Source organism: Triticum urartu, chromosome 5A (assembly GCF_056163025.1).
Source record: "Triticum urartu cultivar PI428250 chromosome 5A, HENAU_Tu73, whole genome shotgun sequence".
NCBI classification, from domain to species: domain Eukaryota; kingdom Viridiplantae; phylum Streptophyta; class Magnoliopsida; order Poales; family Poaceae; genus Triticum; species Triticum urartu.
The window spans coordinates 229697132-229713477 of NC_141877.1; the positions used below are offsets into that span (position 1 = coordinate 229697132).

General features: G+C 47.7%; 1 protein-coding gene across 1 annotated transcript; it reads right to left on the bottom strand.

Annotated features, from left to right (window-relative positions):
* Positions 1-10093: 10093 nt before the first annotated feature.
* On the bottom strand, positions 10094-11589 carry LOC147970882 (uncharacterized). Its single transcript, XM_087523699.1, has 4 exons — positions 11320-11589; positions 11027-11242; positions 10633-10874; positions 10094-10559 (listed from the first exon to the last, which is right to left on the bottom strand). Exons 1-4 carry the CDS (start codon positions 11587-11589, stop codon positions 10094-10096), a joined length of 1194 nt encoding a protein of 397 aa, XP_087379825.1.
* Between the last annotated feature and the right edge of the window lie 4757 nt (positions 11590-16346).

Below are 16346 nucleotides of genomic sequence, written 5' to 3' on the forward strand. Positions count from 1 at the left end.
AGCAGTCAGGGGGAATTTTTTTTTGTGAAATACGGTGGCCCGTCCGGTGGGTCCCTGTTGTCAAGTGGAAGAATCTTTATTTTTTGTGTAATAAGGACGCACTTGCTGCGGCCGTGGGCCCAGCTGTCAGCCTCTCCACGTACAGTACTCTTCCGATGGAAGTCGTTCCTTGACCACGTTGACCACGCTGCACTGAGAGCACTAGGGTGATGGAAGATGGCGAGTCCTAGGAAGGGGACGACACGGAGCTGGGGAAGACGCGACAGTGGATGCCCATGTGGAGAGGAGTACGAGGGTTCACTGGTTCGGCTGCGGTGTGAGACTGCCATCGCCGTAGAATAACAGGGGGTGTGGGTGAGTAGAGGGATGGCCTGGCCAGCGGTGGGAGTAGTAGGGGGCGGTGAGGCCTTCGCGGCATCACAGCCGGCCACGGGAGGTAGGAGCATGCGGCACGATCGGCCCTGGTTTGGGCGGCTGGAGCAAGAAGACCAGAGGTTGAAGAAGCACTACGGCCGTTGGATGGACATCGTACGGTCACTGGAGCTAGAATCGTTCATATTGACTAAGTTGACAAAGCCCTCCATCCCCGTCAACTTAGTAGGCCCACAAGTCAGCCTCCCACTATGGTGGGTCCTAGCTAGCAGGGGGGGTATTCATTTTTGTGTGTAATAAGGAGGCACTTCCTTGTGTGCGAAGATATAGCTGGTGGGTCCGACTTGTCAGTGGGGGGAATGTTTTTTCGTGAAATACAGAGGCCCTTCCGGTGGGTCCCAGCTGTCAGGTGAAGGAATCATTATTTTGCGTGTAATAAGGAGGCATTTTCTGTGTGCGGCCGTGGACCCAGCTGTCAGCCTCTCCACGTACAGTCCACTTCCGATGGATGTCGTTCATTGACCACATTGACCACGCCGCGCCGAGAGCACCAGGGAGGGATGAAGGAAATATGCCCTAGAGGCAATAATAAAGTTGTTATTTTATATTTCCTTATATCATGATAAATGTTTATTATTCATGCTAGAATTGTATTAACCGGAAACTTGATACATGTGTGAATACATAGACAAAACAAAGTGTCCCTAGTATGCCTCTACTAGACTAGCTCGTTAATCAAAGATGGTTAAGCTTCCTGACCATAGACATGTGTTGTCATTTGATGAACGGGATCACATCATTAGAGAATGATGTGATGGACAAGACCCATCTGTTAGCTTAGCATTATGATCGTTGAGTTTTATTGCTATTACTTTCTTCATGAGTTATACATGTTCCTCTGACTATGAGATTATGCAACTCCCGAATACCAGAGGAACACCTTGTGTGCTATCAAACGTCACAACGTAACTGGGTGATTATAAAGATGCTCTACAGGTGTCTCCGATGGTGTTTGTTGAGTTGGCATAGATCGAGATTAGGATTGTCACTCCATGTATCGGAGAGGTATCTCTGGGCCCTCTCAGTAATGCACATCATTATGAGCCTTGCAAGCAATGTGAATAATGAGTTAGTCACGGGATGATGCATTACGGAACAAGTAGAGAGACTTGCCGGTAATGAACTAGGTATGATGATACCGACGATCGATTCTCGGGCAAGTAACATACCGATGACAAAGTGAACAACGTATGTTGTTATGCGGTTTGACCGATAAAGATCTTCGTAGAATATGTAGGAACCAATATGGGCATCCAGGTTCCGCTATTGGTTATTGACCAGAGAAGTGTCTCGGTCATGTCTACATAGTTCTCAAACCCGTAGGGTCCGCACGCTTAACGTTCGTTGACGATATAGTATTATATGAGTTATTTATGTTGGTGACCGAATGTTGTTCGGAGTCCCGGATGAGATCAAGGACATGACGAGGAGCTCCGGAGGTAAAGATTGATATATAGGATGATATGGTTCGGCCAAGGGGTGAAGCCCACGGGGCTTTATACGTCGGTGCAAAAGGAGTTTTGAGGAGGCCAGGGGGCCAAACGCCGGAGACCCTGGCGTCTAGCCCTGGGCCAGACGCCGAGGCCCATTGCGTCTGGGCCAGACACCGAGGACAGTGGCGTCTGGGCCAGACGCCAAGGACCATGGCGTCTGGTCCTGGAAGTCCGAGAAGGTCTCTTCCTTACGGGCAAAACCGACTTTGAGGAGGCTTTTACTCCAAGTTTCGACTCCAGGGCTCAACATATAAATAGATGGGCAGGGCTAGCACCTGGAACACATTAAGAATCACCAAGCCGTGTGGCGGCAACCCCGTCCCCTCTATTTTATACTCTGTCATAGTTTTCGTTGTGCTTGGCAAAGCCCCGCGGAGGTTGTTCTTCACCAACACCGTCACCACGCCGTCGTGCTGCCGGAACTCATCTACTACTTCGCCCGTTGTTGGGGATATAACTATTAGGTATGACCCACCCAAGAGGGGCCGAGTTATACCTATGGCGATTCATGAAGCCCAAGACAACTCCAGAAGTTGGCGGTTCAGTCAAGGGCCCAAGCCCAAAGGCGACTCAAGGCCCGTAGAGATAAACCGCCATATGTGCATAACTTGTATTATACGGCAGGGATAGTTAGAGACCGAGCCGGACACTGTTTATCAGCCGGCCGGGACTCTGTGAGCCGCTGGGCGTTGACCTCTGCATATAAAGGGACGACCCAGCGGCGGTTGAGGGAAAGTAAGATCAGATCGAAAGCTAGGTCAAGCGGATTCACTCCCTAGTAATCGAAACATAAGCAATACCACGTCAAACTGGATTAGGCCTTTACCTTCACCGCAAGGGGCCGAACCAGTATAAACCCTCGTGTCCTTTATCCCGTTTTAACCCCTTTAAGCTTCCTAGTTGCGATGGCTCCACGATTAAGTCCTTTCACTAGGACATCTGCCGTGACAATTCCACGACAGTTGGCGCCTACCGTGGGGCCTGCGCACGGTGGATTTGAGTTCTTGAAGGGCAGCTTTGAAGGGCTCAAGGGATACGCTGTGGGCCGGATGACCAAGAGTCGTCGTGGCAAGCTCTACATCGACGACGTAGGCTGGGGCCCCGATGCCGGCTCAATTGAGTTCGGGTACTGGGTCCCCTTCTGCTGAATCCATGTCTTCATCGGTCAGATCGGCGAGTCGGGCCGTGAGCCAAACATCTACACCGACATCGTCGAGACGGCTCAGTGTGCGAAACCCTCCCGGGCTCAGCCCACCATGAAGCGTGCCTTCGCGGGATGCATCCATGGAGGGGAATTTTCTGAAGGATCTGGTCCTGGCGGTGAGGTGGCCATCTTCTCTGATGGTGAGTCATCCACGGGTGAGACGGATTCTTTGTATCAACTGCAGGACGGTGGGCTTGGGGGTTGTTCTGATGGCAGCAGTATTTCAGACCCCTTTGAGCCGCCAAGCAGAGTGGGGATCTTCATGGCTGGCATGCAACCCGCTCAAAACTCTACGACTGCAGCAGCGATAACCTCCGGGTCAGCGGCAGCCGGGGCAGGAGGTCCTGTGCGCCCGCCGGCTCAGGTGCTGATGGAACTCATGGATAGGATGACAGCCCTGTTAAGCACTGTGGTTAATCCGCCGGATCAGGCTCAACATGATGCAGAAGTGGCACGATTACGTGAGGAGGTAGCACAAGCCAAGGAAAACCTTGCAGTGAAGGACATCAGGATGGCCATAGAGCGGGCGACTTTGGATGCTCGAGCGCAGCAGATTCAATCAGAGGCTTTCCAGCTTACGATGGATTTGAATGCATCAAATGAGGTCATGAGGAGAAGGCACCAGAAGGCTCAATCCCGTCTGCCTCTGACTTATGATTCTAGAAACCTCTTCCGCACACCCGATGCAGGCCCCAGTAACCCACCGGAGGTAAACCGGGTTGTAACGCCCGGGGTTGGGACGCCGGTTCAACCACGGGTGATGGAACCTCCTCGTATGAATACTGCTCCACCTCGTTATGTACCAACACCACCGGGTCATTATTCTAACCCTTTGGAGAACATGATCGCTGCGACGGCGCGATTGGCGGCTCTCCCATTGGAGGGCGACTCTTCGACGGCGATTGAAACCCGAAGGGTCAGAGAACTTCTTCATATGGCTCTGGTGCAGCAGGAGGCATACTCTTATAGTCGAGACAGAGTTCATTCGACCCCTCGCCCAAGCCGGAGCCCGAGTTATAGCAGGCACATAGATTCAGCAGCCGTTTCAAGCAACGCCCGGTGCCGTGACCAGCCGTGCGGGCATGACCCGGCGTGTGATGGAGCTCCTAACTTGGTTGACCAGCATAGGATACGCTAAGAGGCTGAGCAAGCGGCTCAGCGGGCGGGTTACCAGTCTTTTCCGGTTTATCCGACGACTTCTATTGAGGTAGGCGTGACCACGAGGACTAGAGGTGTCCCTTGCTTAGTGTCGGCTCTGTGTAATGAGTGTTTGCCTAAGGATTTCAAGGGGCCTCGAAAGGTGCCTAATTACCCGACCAATTTATAGCCCAGAGCATGGATTGAAAGTTATGAGATGGCCATGGAACTACTGGAGGTCAATGATGCTGCAATGGCCAAGTACTTCACCATGATGTTGGATGGGACAGCCCGCACTTGGTTAAAGGGGCTGCCACCTAATTCCATTGGTTCATGGGCAGAGTTAAAGGCCCGGTTTATTCAGAACTTCAAAGACACATGCAAGCAACCCATGTCAATTGTGGATTTGACTAATTGCAAGCAAGAGGAAGGTGAGTCCACGACCCATTAGGTGCGCCGGGTCAAAGCCATAATACATTCATCTGATAAGATGGATGCCATCTCTGCAGTCTTAATGTTGGAGAAAAATTGCCGTTTTACGCCTTTGAAACAGAAGCTGGGGCGGCTCAAGCGCGATTGTAATGACATGGGCTAGCTAATGGCAGCTCTAGTCAAGTACGCTGACTCTGATAGTACTAAGGATCCCGAGTCTGGCGATGAGAATACAGGGAAGGGAAAGAAGAATGGCAATGCCAAGGGTCATCAGCATAACCCGGCGAATCAAGGAGGCAATAATAAACGTAAGGACGACGGTAGCTCGGAGTTTGTGGCTAACACCAATGCGCAGGGAAACAATCAACGACGTAAGGGGAGACCACCTCCTCGGTCTGGCGGGTCAGGTCCAACTCTTGAGCAGCTGTTAAATGAGCCCTATCCAAGGCACGATACTCAGCAGAAATCGGCCACTCACCTATGGAAGGACTGTATGATCATGAAGGCTTTCAAGAACTGTAACATGTTCGATGGCAATCATGGGCAGGGCAGCGGCTCAGGTGGGGGCGGTTTTCATGGCCCGGGCGGCGGTTCAAATTCCAACTTTCAAGGCTCTCATGGAAATCAAGGCGGCTATAATCAGCAATCTGGCCAGGGAGGTCAGCAGCAGCAGCAGTCTGGATATCAGAGCAATCCAAAGCAGTTGAATAGTGGACAGTATCATGTGTTCACCACCAGTTTGTGCAAACTAGACCAAAAGCTTCATAAGAGGGTTGTGAACGCCGTTGAGCCGGCAGTTCCTCGTTATTTGAGATGATCTGCGCAGCCTATTCTATGGAGTAGGGAAGATCACCCTCCCCGGGTTGACAATCCGGGTCACCTGGCCTTGGTGGTGGCTCCTCAGGTTGGTGGATATAAATTCACTAAGGTGCTCATGGACGGAGGCAGTAGCATCAACATCCTCTATTATGAGACTTTCCGTCGCATGGGGTTGACTGACAAAAATCTTAAGACGTCCAACATTGTTTTCCATGGAGTGGTGCCTGGTAAGTCGGCGTACCCAGTGGGTAAGATTGAACTGGAAGTAGCCTTTGGAGATGAGCATGATTCTAGGGCTGAGAAGTTAACTTTTGAGGTGGTCAAAATCAAGGGCCCGTATCACGCCCTGTTTGGACGGCCGGCTTATGCCAAGTTCATGGCATGGCCGTGTTATGTTTATTTGCAGCTCAAGATGCCGGGTCATAAGGGCACCATCACAGTGCATGGGAGTCGGAAGATAGCCTTGGAATGTGAGGAAGGCGATGCTGCTTACACTGAATTTTTTTGTGCAACAGAGGAGTTGAAGTTCTACAAGGACAATGTTGACCCGGCGGACATGACGTCTTTGAAGAAGCCAACCACAGAACATGAGCCGGTGCTGAAGTTTAAGTCGGCTGATGACACCAAGCTTGTCGATTTTGTTCCAGGCGACTCATCTAAGCAGTTCAGTATCAGTGCTAATCTGGATTCCAAATAGGAAACCGCGCTCATCGAGTTCATCCGTGAGAACTGGGATATCTTTGCATGGAAACCTTCTAACATGCCGGGTGTATCGAGAGAACTCGCTGAGCACACTCTCAATATTGATCCAAAGTTTAAGCCGGTCAAGCAGTTTCTTTGGCAGTTCAATGAGGAGAGGCGTAAGGCCATTGGTGATGAAGTGGCCCGGCTCTTGGCGGCCGAGTTCATTATTGAAGTTTTCCATCCATAGTGGTTGGCTAACTCGGTGCCCGTGCTTAAAAAGAACGACACCTGGCGTATGTGTGTGGATTACACAGACTTAAACAAGGATTGTCCGGCTGATCCTTTCGCTCTCCCTCGTATTGATCAAATCATTGATGCTACGGCGGGTTGTGAGCGTTTGAGCTTTTTGGATGCTTATTCTGGTTATCATAATATCAAGATGGCAATTAAGGACCAGGAGAAGACGACTTTTATTACTCCGTTTGGAGCCTTCTGCTATGTGTCTATTCCTTTTGGGCTTAAGAGGGCCCAGGCAACTTATCAGCGATCTGTGCAGAACTGTCTTCACAGTTAGATTGGGCGCAATGTTCATGCTTATGTGGACGACATTATGGTGAAGTCTAGAGAGAAGGAGACCTTGATAGATGATATGGAGGAAACCTTTGATAACCTCCGGGTCTAAGATGATGCTTAACCCGGCCAAGTGTGTTTTTGGAGTGCCAGCGGGCAAGCTTTTTTGGTTTCTAACAGAGGCATCGAGGCTAACCCGGAGAAGATCAAAGCAATCACTTCTTTGGCTAAGCCAGCGTGTATCAATGATGTTCAGCGTTTGGTGGGTTGTATTGCCGCTTTAAGCCAGTTAGGTGAGAAGGCCATACCGCTGTATCAGATGATGAAGAAGACATGTGACTTTGTCTGGAGTGATGCTGCTAACGCTGCCTTTGAAGATTTGAATAGACAGCCCGCTGAGCCACCGGTCCTTGCTGCTCCTATTGATAAGGAGCCATTATTGTTATATGTGGCTGCTAACACACGTGCTGTTAGTGTGGCCATTGTAGTAGAGCGCAAAGAGGCTGGCAAGGAATATCTGGTTCAACGGCCGGTTTACTACATCAGTGAGGTGCTTATTGAGTCAAAGTAGAGATATCCACACTGGCAGAAACTCGTTTATGGGGTGTTCATGGCAAGCCGGAAGCTTAAGCAATATTTTTAGGGTCATCCCATCACTGTGGTTAGTTCTGCTCCTTTAGGAGATATCATTCAAAATAGAGAAGCCATAGGACGAGTTGCCAAGTGGGCCATTGAACTTGGGTCTCATGGTTTAAAGTATGTGCCACACACTGCTATCAAGTCTCAGCACTGGTGGACTTCATCAATGATTGGACGGAGCTGCAGATGCCTGAAGAGAAGCCGGACAACACATATTGGACTATTCATTTTGATGGGTCTAGGCAATTGGAGGGCTCGGGGGCTAGAGTTGTTTTATCTTCCCCTCGAGGTGACAAATTTTGTTATGTGCTACGGTTGATGTTTCCCTGTACTAACAATGTAGCTGAGTATGAGGCCTTGCTCCATGGCCTTCGGAAGGCTAAGGAGATGAGCTTAAGCTGGGTAAGGTGCTTTGGCGAATCAGATTTGGTGGCTCAACAAGTATCAGGCAAGTGGGATTCCAAGGATCCGCTCATGGCGGCTTATCACCGTGAAGTTGATGCCATTGCTGGACACTTCAAGGGTTACCAAGTGGAGCACATTGATCGCAGAAAGAATGAAGCGGCTGATGCTTTAAGCCGGCTAGGGTCTTAGTGTAAGCCGGTGCCACCTAACACTTTCTTAGATATTCTGCATAACCCTTCTATCAAGTTGCCTACGGAGGAAGACTTGGCTATTCCAGACCCGAAAGCACAATTGGTGGCGGCTCTTCACGTCATCCCAGATTGGACAGTGCCATATTTGTCTTATATGACCCGGGGCGACTTGCCTGAGGATGAAACATTGGCTAGACAGATAACCCGGCGGTCTAAATCAATGACAATTGCCAATGGTGAGTTGCATCATCGTAGTGTCACGGGGGCGTTTCAATGCTGTGTCTCTCCTAAGGAAGGTCAAGAAATTCTTTGTGAAATCCATGAAGGAGATTGTGGCCATCATGCCGATTCAAAGTCCCTTGTAGCCAAAGCTTTCCGTCATGGATTTTATTGGTTGACGGCTCACGCTGATGCGGAGGATCTGGTCAGTAAATGCGATGGTTGCCAGAAATTCTCACGACGGGCTCATGTGCCGGCTCAAGAATTGAGGATGATTCCAATTACTTGGCCGTTTGTAGTCTGGGGGCTCGACATGGTTGGGCCTTTCAAAAGGTCCAAAGATAAAAAGACTCACCTTCTGGTGGCGGTTGACAAATTCACAAAGCGGGTTAGTAAATGTGACGTAGCCACAATAGTTCAATTCATGGAAAAGGTGATCTTTCGTTTTGGCTTTCCACACATCATTATAACTAACAATGGCACTAATCTATCCAAGGGTGCCATGGAGGAGTTCTGTCAACGTGAGCCACCCGGCGGGTCAATTCTCTTGTTGGCCTAAAGCTTCCGGATCAACCCTTTTCGCTCCTTCGTCCTGTGCCCTGTCCTGGAAGGTTGATGATGCCCAGTCAATGCCATTCAAAGCCTCAAATTCAGCTTCATCATCAATTAGTCTGGCTGGGTCAACTTCAGGGGCGAAGGTATGCTTACGGATTGGAGGGATCAGGCTGGTCACTTTATAATGCGGTGCTGGAATCCTCTGATTTTCCGCGTCATAACCCGGCTGGTATTTGGTGAGATCTACCTCATCAGCAATCAGGGTGGCCACAGGGCGTATTTCCTTCACACAAGTGGCAAAGTCCTCCTATTCAAATGATGTGACATCCTCCTTAAAGCTTGGATATCCAATGGCGATGTCTGCCGGGTCTAACAATGGTAGCCACGCCTTGGCCCGGCTTAAAGTAGCCACGGCTCTGGCTCTTGCAGATGATCACTTTAATTCATTAAACCGCCGGGTCAGCACAGAAAGCCGCTTTAGCACATCCACCAGGAGTGTGGGGACTTCGTTTGACAGGGCAACTGTGGCCGCTGAGATCCAGTATAAAGTTGTTCCACGAGCATGTAAATCGCCTTCAGCTTCACCAGCATGTCCTGGTTGAGGTTGGAGCTCCTGGGGCCTGCATAGCAATATCAGGTGAGTTAATGACAGTTCATATGATCACTAGAAAGATTCAATATTTGATACTTGCAGGGCGACTTACCAAAGATTGCTGAGACCATCTGAGATACATGGCGTTTTAAGCCGGACAATTCAGTAGTCACCTCTTCAAGAGCCGTTTCTACTGTTTCAGCTTGTTGGGATAAGGCAATTTTTTCTTCTTCCCAGGCCTTCTTCTCAACCCCAAACTCGGATTTCAATTTCTCTTGTTCAGCCACACTGAATTCAAATTTGGAATTGGCCTTTTGAGTTTCAGTCTCCTGAGCCTCCAGACGGTTCTTCAATTCAGACAGTTCTAATTAAAGTTGAGTAGTGGTGGCCTGTACAAATACCTGGTCAAAAATCATGAATATTAGCATATAATATTAAGTCCCAAGCCTTTTGCAAGCAAGAGTACTTAGCACTTGGGGGCTAATGCATATTGCTATTAAATCTACACAAGGACTATATTCTGCACAAGCATGTGAAGGACCGGCTCATTCATGTTGATTAACCCGACCCTTGGGGACTATGGAGTAAGCCGGATTTTTTACAGGTTTGACCAAAGGATATTACTAATGCTTATATGTTTATTCTAAGTCTACAACATATTCATCATAAGCAATAGACTTGGGGGCTGGCATAGTAAGGATAATTCAGTGAAGGGAAGAGTTTATACCTCAAATCTCTGGTGCATTTGCTTCACCATATCAACTTCGAGGTCACGGCTGCTGTGCACTTGGCTAAGATAGCCAGAAAAAACTTCCCCAATGCTCATGTGAGTATAATCAGCAATGTCAAATCTGACCTTACGGCGTTCCAGGTGCTCCTCTTTGGCAGAACACTTGGCTAGCACAGTAGGTCTCCCCGGATCAGTGTAGCCAGTCTTGGTGATTTCAACATCAGCATCTTGTGGGTCGTTTGTATTGGCCGGGCTAGAGACTTCAGGGTTTTCAAAGCCATCGGCGGCTTGATCAACAGGTGGGTCAGCGGTTGGCATTGGCATATCATGAGACGGTTCAAGCGGCGGCTCAGGAACAGAGGCTTCCGGTGTGGCCGTATGGAGTTCTGACTCATTGATGGAGGGCTCTTCGGCCGGCTTGCTTTTCTTCACCTTCTTGCTGGGCTTTGCTTTTCCGCTGCATAAAGATCAAAATATTAGTACAAATATAAAGAATTGAAATGAATATAGGATAAGTAAATTATCATTACCCCGGAGCGGTCTTAAAAGTCGGCATGTTGGACTGGAGTGAATCGCTGGAGGAAGGTGAAGTTTCCTGATAATTCGAGTCGGAAGAGTTGAGTGGTTGACGAGTAAGACCCGCCAAAGGATAAAAAGGGGTTAAGTCAGAGGTGACCTCGTTCCGGCGCTTCCTTGGTGTATTTGGTAAGCCGGAGGAGAGTTCTGCGTCCTTGCTGGTCCGAGTCTGCCTCCGGCTCTCATGAATCTGTCGCTTCAAAAGAAATTGAGGATCTTGAAAGCTAAAGGATGTGGAAATCTTACTTTCCGGGTTACTCTTCGGATTTTCTATGTTGGCAAAGGCTCGGAGTCGGAGGAAATAATAGTTACCTCTTCACCCACTCCGTGACTCGTTCATGTGTCCACCTGATGATAATCAGTGTCAATAAGGTGGTTAAAAAAGGAGCGTAGAGAATCAAGAGCTACCTCCGACTCAGAGGTATCTTCTAGTCGAAGCAAATCAGAGGCGCTGGTCTTATTTCCTATCTTCTTGGCAGCGGTTTTTCTGCCGGCTCTCTTGGCCTTCCTGGCTCTCTTTGCAGCTTCATGGTCGTACTTTGTCTTCCAAAATTTGTCCTTAGCCTGTGAAAATCAGCAAAAGTCTAAGTAAAGACAAAACATCAAGGATGAAGGTAAAAATGCTCAATTTGGCGGCTTACCGCTGGAGCCGGGTTAGCTTTGCAGAAAGGGCTTAAGCCCACTTTGCCACAGTCTACTAGGCTTTCGTTCAAAAGCGACTTTGTCATATCATCAATGACGTCGTCAGGTAAATTGTCAGGGCTGTGCTGCAGAGGATCATTCAACTCGCCTGTGTAGGCGCACATCAAACCAGAACGACGGCTCAATGGAATGATCCGCCAGGCAAGCCAAACCCGGAACAAGTCGATACCACTTAAACCATTCCCCAAAAGAGCCTTGATTTTAGCCATGGTAGGGGCGAGTTTCTGGTGATTAGCAGCGGACAACTTGTCTGGTAGAGGATGGTTAGACTCGACGCACAGGGCACGAAAGCCGGGCAGAGGGTTCTCATCAGCCGGAGAAGTGTCTTGGCAATAGAACCATGTCTGGTTCCAGTCTTTGGGGTGACTTGGTTGATTCGCATAAGGGAAAATGGCGTCTCTCCATTGTTGGATTGAGACCCCACCAAGTTCCAAGCTAGGCCTGTTGGCACATTCATTCTGGTGGTTCAAATAAAATAACTCTATGAAGAGTAGCAAGCTGGGCTCTTCTCCAAGATACACCTCACAGAACACTTGAAAGTTGCAAATATTAGACACGGAGTTGGGTCCGATGTCTTGAGGACGGAGGTCAAAAAAGTGTAGGATGTCTCTAAAAAACTTTGAGCTGGGTGGGGAAAAGCCCCAGTTCATGTGGTCAGTGAAGACGAATACTTCCCCTTCTTTGGGCTGAGGCTTTTCCTCGATTGGATTAGGTGCATGGTAGGACATGACTTCCTTCTTTGGCAGATAGCTAGTCTTCACAAAGTTGTCAAGTGTACTATCTGTGACGATGGACTTGACCCAATTGCATGAAGTGGGTGTTTTGGGCGGCATCATGAAGACGGAAGCCTAACAAAGAGTGAAATTGCCGGTTCAAACTTAAGACGGAGAGGAAATATATTACAGTGCATATTCAAGATGGCGGCTTACAAAGGGGCCTAATGGTATATGACTAAATTATGTCAGGTTACATAAACCGCCATGAGCAGTGCAAATTATTTAAGCCGCCATGATAAGTTGGATGATGTCTGTTGAGTATTTCAATTTAAGTCGGCAATTTGAGCCGCCATGGCTAGATGGATCTAACAAATGCAGTTTTTGCCTAAGTGTTACATAAACAAGTTTCACAAGCTGCAGCTTATTTTGGATCAACAGCTGTGCAGGAAAAGAAAAACAAATCTATACCTAAAAACCAGTACAGATGAGTTCATGAGCTTTCACAAGATTTTTCTTCCAGGAAAGGGGATCTACTGATATCAAAAAGTGGAAATAAAACAACTACCACATTGGTTGAACACCATTTTCAGATCAAAGAAGCTCGCGGTACAGCCTGGAAGATGAACTACAATGAACTACGAAGAACACAGAGAAACTCGCAAACCCTAATGCGGATCTGAGGTATGGGAAGGCAGAAACTTACAGCTACAGATCTACTGCGAAGGGTCGCCGCCGTTCTATGGATCGACTCAGGTTGATGCAGCGGCCGAGGTTGAAGAAGACGAGGTGCTCTACAGCGGTGGAGGAGCTCAAGCGGCAGAAGGGTTGTGAGAGGAAGAAGACGCTGGAAAGGGGGATACTGAGGAAAGATCGGTCATGCCTATTTATAAGGAAAGACTCTTAAGTGGGCGCGAAAAACGAGGAGGCCAAAAATATGGTTATCCGGCTACCAGGATGCCTCGATTCTCGGGATGGTCATTAAGATAAGGATCCGTTGAGATACGTTGGATAAAGTGTGAAGTAATGACAGATGACGTCATGGCGGGTTATCACAAATCCAGAAGATGACGTCATGGCGGGTTACAAATTCTCGCACAATGAGGAGCAGAAGAATTTTCTATAAGTGTTGAAGATTGACATGAACCAGTTCAAATCAATCTGGGGGCTAATGTTGGGGATATAACTATTAGGTATGACCCTCCCAAGAGGGGCTGGGTTATACCTATGGCGATTCATGAATCCCAAGATAGCTCTAGAAGATGGCGGTTCATTCAAGGGCCCAAGGCCCAAAGGCGACTCAAGGCCCGTAGAGATAAATCGCCATATGTGCATAACTTGTATTGTATGGCAGGGATAGTTAGAGACCGAGCTGGACACTATTTAGGAGCCGACCGAGACTCTGTGAGCCGCTAGGCGTCGACCTCTACATATAAAGGGACGACCCGGCGGCGGTTGAGGGCAAGTAAGTTCAGATCGAAAGCTAGGTCAAGTGAATTCGCTCCCTAGTAATCGAAACATAAACAATACCACCTCAAACTGGATTAGGCCTTTACCTTCACCGCAAGGGGCCGAACAAGTATAAACCCTTGTGTCCTTTGTCCCATTTTAACCCCTTTAAGCTTCCTAGTTGCGATGGCTCCATGATTAAGTCCTTCCACTAGGACATTTGTCGTCGCAATTCCACGACACCCGTCTTGATGGATCAAGAAGGCGAGGACATCATCGAGCTGAACGTGTGCTGAACACGGAGGTGCCATATGTTTGGCACTTGATCGGGACGAATCGTGAAGGTGTATGACTACATCAACCGCCTTGATAAACACTTCCGCTTAACGGTCTAAGAGGGTACGCAGACACACTCTCCCCTCTCGTTGGTATGCATCTCCTAGATAGGTCTTGCGTGAGCATAGGAAATTTTTGAAATACTGCGTTCCCCAACAGTGGCATTCGAGCAAGGTCTATGCATAGATGTTATATGCACGAGTAGAACACAATGAGTTGTGGGCGATAATAGTTATACCGCTTACCAGCAACGTCTTACTTTGATTCGGCGGTATTGTTGGATGCAGCGGCCCGGACCACCATTACATGACCGCGTTCATGAGACTGGTTCTACCGACGTGCTTCGCACACAGGTGGCTAGCGGGTGTCTGTTTCTCCAGCTTTAGTTGAATCGAGTTTGACTACGCCCGGTCCTTGTTGAGGGTTAAAACAACACACTTGACAAAAAATCGTTGTGGTTTTGATGCGTAGGTAAGATCGGTTCTTGCTAGAAGCCCGTAGTAGCCACGTAAAACTTGCAACAACAAAGCAGAGGGCGTCTAACTTGTTTTTGCAGGGCTTGTTGTGATGTGATATGGTCAAGACGTGATGATATATAAATTGTTGTATGAGATGATCATGTTTTGTAAAAGTTATCGGCAACTGGCAGGAGCCTTATGGTTGTCACTTTATTGTATGAAATGCAATCGCCATGTAATTGCTTTACGTTATCACTAAGCGGTAGCGATAGTCGTAGAAGCAATAGTTGGCGAGACGACAATGATGCTATGATGGAGATCAAGGTGTCAAGCCAGTGACAATGGTGATCATGATGGTGCTTTGGAGATGGAGATCAAAGGCACAAGATGATGATGGCCATATCATATCACTTATTTTGATTGCATGTGATGTTTATCCTTTATGCATCTTATTTTTCTTAATACGACAGTAGCATTATAAGATGATCCCTCTCTAAATTTCCAGGTATAAGTGTTCTCCCTGAGTATGCACCGTTGCGACAGTTCTTCGTGCTGAGACACCACGTGATGATCAGGTGTGATAAGCTCTACGTTCACATACAACGGGTGCAAGCCAGTTTTGCACATGCAAAATACTCGGGTTAAACTTGACGAGCCTAGCATATGTAGATATGGCCTAGGAAAACTGAGACCGAAAGGTCGAGCGTGAATCATATAGTAGATATGATCAACATAGTGATGTTCACCATTGAAAACTACTCCATCTCACATGATGATCGAACATGGTTTAGTGGATATGGATCATGTGATCATTTAGATCACTCGAGGGATGTCTATCTAAGTGGGAGTTCTTAAGTAATATGATTAATTGAACTTAAATTTATCATGAACTTAGAATTGATAGTATTTGCAAATTATGTTGTAGATCAATAGCTCGCGATGTAGTTCCCCGTTTATTTTTTGATATGTTCCTAGAGAAAACTAAGTTGAAAGATGATAGTAGCAATGATGTGGACTTGGTCCGTGATATGAGGATTATCCTCATTGCTGCACAGAAGAATTATGTCCTTGATGCACCGCTAGGTGAAAGACCTATTGCAAGAGCAGATGCAGACGTTATGAACGTTTGACAAGATCGGTATGATGACTACTTGCTAGTTTAGTGCACCATACTTTACGGCTTAGAACCGGGACTTCAAAAATGTTTTGAACGCCACGGAGCATATAAGATGTTCCAAGAGTTGAAGTTGGTATTTCAGACTCATGCCCGAGTCAAGAGGTATGTGACCTCTGACAAGTATTTTGCCTTCAAGATGGAGGAGAATAGCTCAACCAGTGAGCATGTGCTCAGAATGTCTGAGTACTACAATCGGTTGAATCAAGTGGGAGTTTATCTTCCAGATAAGATAGTGATTGATAGAGTTCTCTAGTCACTATCACCAAGTTACTGGAACTTCGTGATGAACTATAATATGCAAGCAATGACGAGAACGATTCCCGAGCTCTTTGTGATGCTGAAATCGATGAAGTTAGAAATCAAGAAAACCATCAAATGTTGATGGTTGACAAGACCACTAGTTTCAAGTAAAAGGGCAAGGGAAAGAAAGGGAAACTTCAAAAAGAATGGCAAGAAACTTGCCACTCCCATGAAGAAGCCCAAGCTAGACCCAAGCCTGAAACTGAGTGCTTCTACCGCAAAGGAAATGGTCACTGGAAGTGGAACTGCCCTAGATACTTGGCGGATAAGAAGGATGGCAAAGTGAACAAAGGTATATTTGATATACATGTTATTGATGTGTACTTTACTAGTGTTTATAGAAACCCCTCAGTATTTGATACTGGTTCAGCTGCCAAGAGCAGTAGCTCGAAACAGGAGTTGCAAAATAAAACATAGACTAGTTAAGGGCGAGGTGATGATGTGTGTTGGAAGTGATTCCAAGGTTGATAAGATCACCATCACAAACTCCCTTTACCTTCGGGATTAGTGTTGAACCTAAAATAAATGTTATT